Source organism: Lipophrys pholis, assembly GCF_963383615.2.
Source record: "Lipophrys pholis genome assembly, chromosome: 19".
NCBI lineage: Eukaryota > Metazoa > Chordata > Actinopteri > Blenniiformes > Blenniidae > Lipophrys > Lipophrys pholis.
Genome location: NC_137647.1, coordinates 16,943,277 through 16,954,919, shown reverse-complemented (window position 1 = coordinate 16,954,919; position 11,643 = coordinate 16,943,277). Strand labels below are relative to the sequence as shown.

At 41.7% G+C, this 11,643-nt stretch overlaps 1 protein-coding gene across 1 annotated transcript; it reads left to right on the top strand.

The window, feature by feature from the left end:
- Positions 1-4,200: 4,200 nt before the first annotated feature.
- Positions 4,201-11,411, top strand: galr2b (galanin receptor 2b; the record flags this gene model as incomplete). Its single annotated transcript, XM_080486921.1, has 2 exons — positions 4,201-4,574; positions 10,649-11,411. The coding sequence occupies 2 exons, from the start codon at positions 4,201-4,203 to the stop codon at positions 11,409-11,411; spliced, it is 1,137 nt and encodes a 378-aa protein (XP_080343047.1).
- Between the last annotated feature and the right edge of the window lie 232 nt (positions 11,412-11,643).

Below are 11,643 nucleotides of genomic sequence, written 5' to 3'. Positions count from 1 at the left end.
GCCTGACGTTGGAGCAACATTGCCCACTGATTAAAGTTCCAACAGGGTGCACATGAACAATATTACTTTTCCTTGCCCCCGGTGAATTGGCTGGTTAAGTGGACTTGTACTCCTTTATCAGCAGATAACAGCCTCAGCATGCTGTGTTAAAGATGAATCCAAAGGTCAGTGTCTTGAAGAAGGGCTGATTTGGGTGGGGACTGTTTGGAGGGACCATCGGCGTCGCATGCTGATTATTTGACAGGACGCCTCCTGATTATGCAGTGATTGCTGGTAGATCGCCTGGCGCTGCAGCTTCTCTCCATACCTCCACCCTGCAATGCTTTCCTGCAGTGAAGTGTGAACATTAAAGTGAATGGGGAGGAGGAGTTCCCCACCGGAGAGAGGATGGTGAGGAGAAAGGGAGGGAGAGAGGGAGGGTGGGGAACGAGTAAGACAGCAGCAACGCGGGTAGAGAGCGATATGCAGTGGAGGAGCAGAGGCTTCAGTGTGAAGAGTATGAGCATCTTAACAGAGCGGGTCTGCTGGGAGTGTCGTCTCTGAGCCGAGAGGAGCTTTGGATACTTCCCGCTTATCACCATCAGCATCCTCATCCTCGTCTATCTGGTAGGCTCACGGTGCATCTGCCTGATCGGCTTTCTAATCCTATTAGTAATGAATATCTGTTTGTTTATCCCAAGCACATTTGCAATTCAGATGTCTGAAACAGATTCAGCATTTTTATTTTGGGTCACTTGCTCACAGGAGGCAGCGACGTGTGCAGCTTCTTTGCTCTGATCCAAAGTTTTCCTCTCAAGGCTCCCCCCCTCTGCCACAAAGCGAGAGGGGACGGAGACGCAAGATGTGGCGTTGCAACGTCCTGTAATAGCGACACCGTTATCACTGAGGCTCATGCTCAGTGTTGACATGCAGATGTTTTCCCCACACAGCCAGATTAAGACGCTCTCCTCCTCTGACTCTGCTGTTTTCACCGCTCATTGTTTCGCCTCCTAAAATACCAACAACGCTCCCCTGCGAGCTCAAATCTGCAAATTGAATAAGCTGTCGGGCTCTATTAGCAGATCATAAAGCTTCTGTGTGTCAGCCCCCTTGTTTTCTCTGATCAGTCCCCACTGAGACTTAAACATGTGCACTGCAGATTTAAGCCTCAGCTGTGATATCCCGCCACTGCTGGAAATCTAATATCAGTCCAGATTGGCGTTCCCTTGTGGGAGGAAGGCAAGAAATATCAGCCACGTTATGGACAAGATTTGTAAAGTCTGGTGTGGAGACGGAGCAGTAAAGGAAAATTCCTCCGCAGCAGCCACCTGATGTTATAAACATGCTTCTTTATAAGGTTAACCGAGATGTACTCCTTCTTCTATTCTCCCCCATTTCTAAGTGTCCTTCACAAGCCATTGACTGTAATCACAATATCCTCATTCATTCTCCGTGCAGTCACGATTCTTATTATGCACAAAGACAGCCAGTGCAGATTAATAGTCAAAGGATGCTAAAAGTTTAATGCTGCTTAATAATTAAGTCAGACCTGTTTTCGCTTTGAGGTGATAGATAAAAAACACAACAGCCTCAGGACGACTTAAAGAAATGCCACTAAATTTGGAAGCTCCACTGTCCTGACTGATTCTTTCGTAATTTCAACATTAAAATAATATCTGTCCATTTTTCAGCAGTAGTTTTGTTGCATTCCGAGTTCCCAGTGTGCCAATATAATCCAAGCTCAGTGATTTTTCTTTTTATCATTATTATTTAGTTTTTTTTTTTTTTTATAAGCCACCACATTGGTCCTGCTGTAGACACAAAGCATGCAGCCTGACACCCACTTAAAACACCAGACCGGGTACTGAAGGCGGATAATTAGCAGCCTTCATTCATGCATTTTCAGCTCAATTTAGATCAAGCTGCTTCCTTGCTTCAGGGTAATTCTGTCAACAACAAAACAAAATATCTTTTCTTTCCCCCTCTCCTCTCCGTGAGGATTTCTGCTGTCATCAGCGGAAACCAAAACGTGGGTTGTTTTCTTTGTCTTTAATCAATTTCACAAATCCAAATTTTAAAAAAAACTAAATCTATCGGGAAAATCATGACAGATCAGCACTTCAGCCTTATTGGCAGCTCTTGTTTGAGTGGCTTGTTTCTCCACAGAAATGCTGCTACTCTGATGCAGTGGAAGCTTCAAATGTAATCTAACGCGGATTTCTGTTGATCCTCGGAATGCTCTGTTCAGATGCCAAAGCCACACTCCTATGATCAAGTAAACAAGTGTCGCGTTTGAAGTCCACTCCTCTGAAAAGGACACGAGAACGTCCTCATTTTGCGGAAAAACAACGAGAGTTAATCGACAGGCTCTTGAAATAGATGCTTCCAGCTGCCTGTCCTTCGACGGGAAAGATCTCAGAGCACAATGCACAAGGGTCAAATCACAGACATATCACAATAACTCGCACATATATGGAGAGATTTATCGCTTTGTACAGCCTTAATGCTGAGCCACTGTCGTTATGTGTCTGTTCTTAAACCCAGCAGGTTAAAGTAAGCTCGCTTCAGTCTAAAACAACCCATCAATTCCAGCCTCCCACTGCTGCTTGATTCATTATCCCACTGTGCGCCTAATGAGTATCCGTATCTCATCCTGAGGTAATCATTCAGTTAATATGTATAGTTACAGTATCAAAGAACACTGTTGTAGTAATACACCATTATCATAACATAGGATTTTAGTATTAGGAAGTTAATAATAGTACAACTGCTATTATTTTTTAAATCTCTTTCTGGTTTGTTGTGGTTTTTCCTTCAGTTGGTTGATTATAGGGGATAGAGATTGAATGGTTAAAATAAAAAAATATATGTTAGTTGATGATCATTAATTTATTTCTGGATACTATGGATTTTTCCATTCTTAATATTTTTTGCATGATACTTTCATGTTCATCCCTTTGTGTACACAATCATGGTCACAGTCACACACCGATTGTTGAGGCTGCCATGCAAAATGCTCACACAGCTTTAGCAGGAAACTGGGGGGGTTTGTTGTCTTGTCTCGGACATATGTGCAGGGTGAGATGGGGGATCGAACCACAAAGATTAGGCTTTGAATATGAGCCACTCATCAAGCTGAGCCAAGGCATCCAACATTATGAGGAAATGAATACCCCTCATGAGTAAAGACTCCCTCTGAAACATGTTGCTATGTAAACACAAATGACTACTCAATCACACAAATGCAATCCAACAAGACCGTGTTCTCACTGCGGTGCCTATTTATTAAACAGTATTCAAAGCGTTAATTCTATTTTACCTTTGATGATAGATGGGGGATCAAAACTATATTTACAAACATTAACTGTCCTAGTGTGTCACTGTGACTCACTATCAAGATTGCTTCTTTACTTTCAAGCCCCAATTTCACTCCACTCACAGCAGCACCATATGTCTATTTGACAGACAAAGAGCGCCCGCTGACGTCATAGGAAAGATCTTTTTTTATAAACCAGAGCACCTGCGAAGCTCAATTGTAGGTCAGGTTTGGACATTAACCACTGCTTCAGAGAAAAGCCTCTTCAGTGCAGCTCATCACAAATTTCCAATGTGATCCTGGCTCCAAGCAAAGGTTCCCCGCAAAAGACAAGTTTTTCCATTTGGTTTCCAGTGATTGAATTCAACCCGAGCACAGCTCTCAGACTGTTGAGTTTGACACTCAGTGGCTGGATTAGAGAGGAGATCACATGGACTCGCTACTTTGAGTGATGTCTATTTCAAAGCCAAGAGACAATTATCGGAATATAAAGCAAAAAAAAAAAAAGGCACAACAAAATAACAATCCTGTTATAATTGTGCTGTTTTGGAACTTTACTTGCAATTAACTCCCAAATTATTTGCACAAACAAGTATTTTGGTCCTGTTGAAGTGCATGGCCCCACTAAAAAAGGTCATTATTTGTTATTGAAAATGTATATGCAAGCTTGTCAGTGATTTGTAATAATTTGAAAAGCTGCTGATAATTTAACAAAAAGCTCTTGGATTAGACTTTTTGTCATCTTCATCATCATCAACACTGACTGCCAGAGCATGAGCCACAACTCCCGTCGACAATCCCCAGGGATTTTGATCTCTATTTTCATGATTTGAGATTCAAGTGATCCCACATGCGTTTGTCTAATACATGTATCTTCTCATTTCTCCCACACCAGACTTTCAAAAATGTCTGATTTTGAGGATTTCAATTGGCCTGGAGGGCAGACCAACGTATCTGAAGTCTACCAGCTGAACCCCACCAGCGTGATCGTGTCCGTGGTCTTCTCCCTCATATTCCTGCTCGGCACTGTGGGTAACAGCCTGGTGCTGGCCGTGCTGCTGCGCAGCGGCCAGGTCGGTTACAACACCACCAACCTGTTCATCCTCAACCTGAGCGTGGCTGACTTCTTCTTCATCATCTTCTGCGTACCGTTCCAAGCCACCATCTACACCCTGGAGGGCTGGGTGTTCGGATCCTTCATGTGCAAAGTGGTGCACTTCTTCATCAACCTCACCATGTACGCCAGCAGCTTCACGCTGGCCGCCGTGTCCGTTGACAGGTACTGTGATACCACAGCCTTTCACCTTAAACACAGCAATCACATACCTTTTGCACATTTATTTTCGTGTGATTTTTTTCAAACCCATTTATTTCTCATTAAGCTTTACTCTTTCAAAATACTTTGACGCTTTGTGTGAACCTATTAATTATCACGTGAGGTCCGGTCTACACGACATTGGGAGTGAAAATGCACAGTTTTTGTTGTTTTCGCGCATTAGAAACGTTTCCGCTGTCTACAAGGGGTTGGAGCGTTTTCAGAAAGTTCCACCTTGGGAGCTGCTTTGAGCACCTTTGTCATGTCAACAAACACCCACAACACAACCAAGGTTTCGTGCTTTGTCATTTGAAAACGTTGTGGAGGAGGTCCACACCACATCATCCCCGCTGAGCAAAAAACACTACAGTGACGCTAAACGCTGGCGGACACGCTCACTCACACCTACAGACACAAGCAGGACTCTCTCAGGCCAGCGTTGACTTCTGAAAAGTTTTTCATGATTGTTTTTCTTTCATGTGTAAATTCGATTTGGACAACCTCAACCCAGGCAAAGCTGTGTGACCTCCTGTGACCTTTGTTCCCGAGGAGGCTGTAGTTCCAAAGATAATGTGTCATAATGGCCGTTTGGTTTTTCTGAATTTTCAATATTGTTTTTTGCTTTTTTAAATAACTAGATTTGGCACTAAATGAAAAAAAAAAAAGCCCATTTAGCTAGCGCCCTGTTTTAACCTGGTATATATGAGGCATCGTACTGACATGTTCGGATACAGGACACCAGTGAGTGACTCACACCAGGCAGCAGTACAATCACACAGTTTATTAGGGGTTGAGAAAAACATCTGTCATTGCAGAGGAAATCAATCCAACTGGCAGGGATAAAATGAGACTTGGTCAAAAACAGGTAAAAACAAAACACATCAGAAGAATCTGGTCTCATGATTATTGTATCGTAAAGTTATTGACTCACAGGTCGTCAGACATGTCGATTATTGATAAGAAATAACTTCCTTCATCTTCAATCTAATTTGTCACTCAGAAATAACTGAAATTACTTAATTACGCACTCTCTCCCTATTAACCTTCAATCAAATCAAAAATGAACACAGAGGAATTTATTCAGATTGAAAGAGTCGTGTAGCTGTGACCTTGATTTCATTTGTCCTTTTATCGTCTCAGTACATGTTTCGTCCGTTATTCCAATCAAGGATTTTTATACAGATGTAGTAAAACCCAAAATAATACAATGCTGCCTCCTGTATGTATTCATTATTTAATATTAGTGAGCTTTCTACGGTTGATATAATCTCGGTCTCAATATTCGGATGTCTCAAAGGCATTGTGCATTTTCCTTCGACAAGACCAGAGAAAACAAACATTTCACTATTCAAGTGCACGGGTCATTAATTTAAGAAAATTGTGTTAGTCTGTTTAATTGTATGAGAGGAAACGAGAACACTACCGAAGGCGCTGATTCGCGGGGAACAAATAGCAATTATAGGGGAGAATTTTTCAGGTTTTTATTTGTAGTGAACAAAACTCCTCAAGTCAAGGCTTCTGCTTGCATGCAAATCAGATTCGAGAGCGAAACCTATTCTCTTAAATATAAAGCCACTTAAGTTAGAAATCCATTTCGCGATCAGACACACAATCTCTCAGCAATCATCCTCCCATGGCCCTGACGTCAAGTTTACCAGAACCATGTTGAATGTCGAAGATGAGGTGACCTCGCACGTGTTTAGCTTTTGTTGTGGAGAGACGAGGAGGCCGGTGTGGTGAGCTCATGACAGCAGGAGATGACTCCTGTTTATCTGGCGATAATGGACTAACTTGTCAGAGAGTCACAGCAGCTGATTTGCATTTCTTAAATGATGTGTTTCTGCTCAGGTCAACAAGTCTGTGGGGTTCATTTGCATGGAACAGACCTGAGTTGTCCAGCTGCACGTATACAGTATATTTGAATCTGGTTACGAGCGTAAACAGATTAGCGGTTTTTGCTTGTCCTCCTACATCTACTGGAGAAAGTAGTCTTTTCTAGGAATCTTTTGTGTTGTGTTGTGTCTTTCGAAATTGTTCAATGATAATTTTCCATTTTGATTTTAGAGTGTCTCTCTTTAGTGAAAGTGATGTAGTGCATGCTACTACAATGGCAATTCAAAATCATTGCACTGGGATATAATGTGAATCCTGTGGAGTGGTATTCCTATCAGCTGCAGGAAATCCCTGTTGGGAAACCAACATATTTCTCAATTTAAGTTTAAATGTGTTATTATTACTGCTGCAGTTATTGTATTGACAATCACAAACACTACTTTCCTTTTTTCTGAAGTTAAACAACAGGATCTGGGATTGTTGTTAGAAGTAGATTCTGTTCTATAAAACTTTCACTAGATCTCTAACCCAGAAGTGTCAAAATCATTTTACTTCTGTGGCAACATGCAGTGCAATTTGATGCCAAGCAAGCTGGATCAGTAAATAACATCATTATAATATAAGAATTTGTTTTAGGGCAAAGTTCCCATTTAATGAAGTATCCTTTTACAACCCATGAAAAAACTGAAATTTCAATAAAAGAACTGCCATTTCAATGACATTATGCCTCAGTTCATCATGTGTTGGATTTGTATTACATTATTTACATTTGCAAAGTCATACAACTTATTGGTAACATGTAGCTGGAACTCAAAAATATAGTCGGCGAGTTCATATTATGATCAGAATAACTTGTCAAATTGTAGAAATAATCAAAACAATAATAATTCAAAAAATATATATTTCTACATCTGTGTAGTAATCCTGATCAGCTGAACTGACTCGCCACATAAGACAAACTAAAGTAGAAAGAAGATAAGTTGTACCCCATGTGCGCCCCTGGTGGCCATATAAATTAATTGCAGTTCTTGTAATTTCTCACAGCTGGCAACTTTCATCTGGGATTCTGGTTGGCCAATTCTGGCCCGTGGGCTGTTTGTTTGACACGCCTGCTCCAACTGAATTTCATGTAATATCCCTGCCTGTTAATGACAATCCCTGAACCAGTCAATGCAAAGCGTCCATTGTCCTTGTTGGACGGTTCAGTCAATACGGCCAGTGAGCAGCAGGCTCAATTTGGCTGTTTTGACTCTTCAGTGGATGCAGTGGTCATTTCTTCTTCACTCTGGAACATATGAGTCAGGGAGGTCAATGAATTTCTGTTGTTTTTCCTCCTCAGTTCCTGTGTGAAAACTGTGGGGGAAGAAATGAAGCAGTTGCCTACAGTCACACTTGAAACCAAGAATTCCCAGCAGAGTTGAAACCACAGTTCAGCCTGAATGAACAGCATGAAACTGTGTTGAGGGGAAATATGAGCTGCTGAGCGCTGCCTGCAGCCTCATTGTGTGTTTACCATGACTTTAATGCAGCGAATAAATGTAAAACGGTTTTATGTATAATTGATTTTATTCAGGGATCCCATTTACATAACAATAAAAAAAAAAAATAATTCAAGATCTGATGCATACATGCTAGAATAATAGTACAAAAAACTAAACACCCACATGAGAATATAAGAGTTATTCATACATTCAATTCCTGATTTGAAAATCTACGGGATTTTTTTTGGTGGCTTTTGGAAAGAAAGAAAACAAAGCTCCAAGGCTTATTCACTGGTCCACAAGGGATGCTTTGAAAATGTGTTCATTCTCAAATGCCACATACACTGAGGGGAACCTGTATCACATTCAACAGATGTTTTACAAGGCTGCCTTTCAGCAGCTGTAATTGGTGGCCCGACTTAATAAAAACACAAACGACAATCCCCCCCCCAGAAATGGCCCATTGTGTTGACACTAACAGGCTCCATCCTTTCAACCACCGTCTACACCTGCTTTGTCCAGCTCGGAGGTGTGCGGGGGGGTGCTGGAGCAATTTGGCTTGATTGGAGGAAAAAATGAAGAAAGGGAGAGAGACGAAACATTCTCATTCACAGGAAAGATTCAGAGACAGCAAATAACCTACCAAGAATGAGAAGAGGAAGTCATTTATTTGTCGTGTTTTTAGCGTAGTGAGAGCAGAACCCGAAGAAATGCCCACCAAAACCCAGAGTCCAACAGTGATCTCTTTGTTGTGACCGAGGATTACAACCACTACACCACAGTGCTGTTGAGCAAACATTCTCAGTGTTTTGTATGTTTAATGACTGGTAAAAGCACTCAACATCGTAATTAGCACAAAGAGTTACAATAAATCAGACACTCACAAAAAACAAACAAGAGACAGAACACAACTATGACAACAAACAGCTAAAAAAAAACCAACACTTGTAATTTCGTAAGTTATTCATTTGCATAGAGCACTAACAGCCCCATAGTTATCTCTTTTTTTTTTATTATTATTATTTTCTATCAGGGAACTACATCTGTAGACCTTTGCCTGGAAAATACGCTTAGTCAAACGTTGGTTTGCAGTTTTCAATAACTGCTCCCCTCATGATGGCATTCTTGTTTTAATATATTCTAATAGCTTCGCTGACTAATTCTGAAGCGAGGTCACTGACGTGCTTCGAAAATCATGTTTTCTAAAGGGGAGTTGGAATATTCTCAAAGCACAATGAATCATTCATTGTGTCATTTCAGTTGGGAAAAGAGGGAAATATTTGATTCCAGGTAGTTGCACAAATCACTGGGAATTCGTATTTGACAAGCAGGTTGAAAGTGCTTTGATTTGATGACCAGAGAGTTGGTTTTTTTTTTTCTTTTCTTGTCTTTGGAGCGTGGGTTGGAGGAATAGAAAAGTTGAGACCAAGGATGTGGATTCACTGCCTTGGGTAAATAAGGCTGTATTACCTCCACTCTGCCCCTCACAGCTCAAACAAACTATTTGGTCACAAAGAAGATGATACGGCAAATGTCACATCAAATCAGAGGATGAGGAGGAAATAACTTAGCAAAATAGGTCAAATAATAATTGTAATGTCACGATGACCGAAATTGCTTCCTGTAAACATTTTTTATTTTTATTTTTTCATGGGATTGGCAGCTCATATCTGCTGGGTTTGATCGAAGCACGCTGAGCTCCTCTGCTGTTGTTGTGTGTTTATCATGCACCGCCTACGAGATCCGATCCTACTGAAAAGCCCCAAAACGCCCTCCGTTTATACTGCAGGCGGTTTGACATATTTCCCAGAGGTGCTTCCTACTCAATAAAACTAACTAATACCTGCAGTGTGAATGATTATCAGCCAGCGCAGGAACATCCGGAGTGAGACACGCTAATATTGCACAGAGGATCCGGTTTCTCACTCAATCACGTTTTTGATTAACAGTTTAGAACACGCTGTGCCTCAGAGAGTAGCATGTGATAGATTTCTGCATAAATGGCATTTACTTTGTAAACCACAACGGAAATCCAATCTTGCAATTCTCCTATACTTTTGTGTTGTTTGTTTTAGCACTGCAAGCATCTCCTATTCTATTCTATTCTATTCTATTCTATTCTATTCTATTCCAGAGAATCAATCACAAATGTTGTGTAGAAGAAATGTAGTCACAAAAACTCAATGGAATCTTAAGATGAAAAGGATTTTTCAAGGAACATCTATTTCATACATAAAACCTACATTCATCATCATTAAGTCAGGAATGAATAAATTATTCAAAGTAGCTCCACAGTAAAATTATACATGAATGCACCACTATTAAAGATTGAATATTTGATCATAAGAAAGCATTCGTGTGGTCTGTTATGCTTTTTTAATGGCTTTATTTTGATTTTTTTTCACTTTATGTGGTGAAGAAGTATTGATTTCTTTTCACTGAAGCTCTGCAAAATTCTGCCACAGCATGGTGTGAACACTAGGAGTCAGAGCTGATGAGCAAGTGAGCTGTTGCCCTTTTTAGTTGGAATGATAAGAGACAGCATAATGTAAACACAAACTGGAGTTCAGGCTTCACTGTGACATATTTATTTTGTTTTAATGAGGCTCCTGGAGCACCCGTCACAACATCTTACCACACCGGCTCACCGTGTTTAATTAATTACCAGCCTTCATGTGTTCGGCTTTACCAGTCACTCTTCTAATTTTGTTTTTCCTCCTTTAGGTATCTGGCCATCCGCTACCCGCTGCGCTCCAGAGAGCTGAGAACCCCGTGTAATGCAGTAGTTGCCATGGTGATTATCTGGGGTCTTTCCCTGGTTTTTGCCGGCCCATATCTCAGCTACTTCGACTTGATTGAGTTCTCCAACAGTACAGTGTGCATCCCCGGCTGGGAGGAGCAGAACCGTAAGGTGCTGGACACGTGCACCTTTGTGTTCGGCTACGTCATCCCCGTCCTGATCGTGAGCCTCTCCTACACCCGGACCATCAAGTACCTTTGGACGGCCGTCGACCCTCTTGACGGCATGTCGGAGTCCAAGAGAGCCAAGCGTAAAGTCACCAAGATGATCATCATCGTCACCGTGCTCTTTTGCATATGCTGGCTGCCGTACCACGTGGTAATCCTATGCTACCTGTATGGAGACTTCCCCTTCAATCAGACCACGTTCGCCTTCAGGCTGCTCTCGCACTGCATGGCCTACGCCAACTCCTGCGTCAACCCCATCGTCTACGCCCTGGTGTCCAAGCACTTTCGCAAAGGCTTCAAGAAGGTGTTCAGCTGCATCCTCAGCAAAAACGGGAGGAACAAGGTTCACGTGGTTCACGTGGCCAACACGGTGCCGGGGTTTGAGGCCGGCTCCACCGAGGTGTCACAGATGCACGAGGAGCACATGAGACAGAATGAATGTGAGATGATTAACAGGCCCATAGCAGAGCCCAGAGAAGCCACAGTGACCCTGAATTTGCCCTTCCAGCTGCCGAGTTGACAAGTGATTCAGCTCAGAACAGACTGGCTCATGTGAGAAGACACTGAGACCTCAAAATCCCCTCATGATTCTCATTTAATGACACGATTCAACCATGTTAAGAGAGACAGATTATTAAAATGATCATCTGCTGCAAAATGTTTTTATTTTATGATCCACACACCAGATCTCATTGCACTCGTAGAGGGATAGAAAGGTTGTCGACGAAAAGGTCTGTATTTTTATTGTCTCC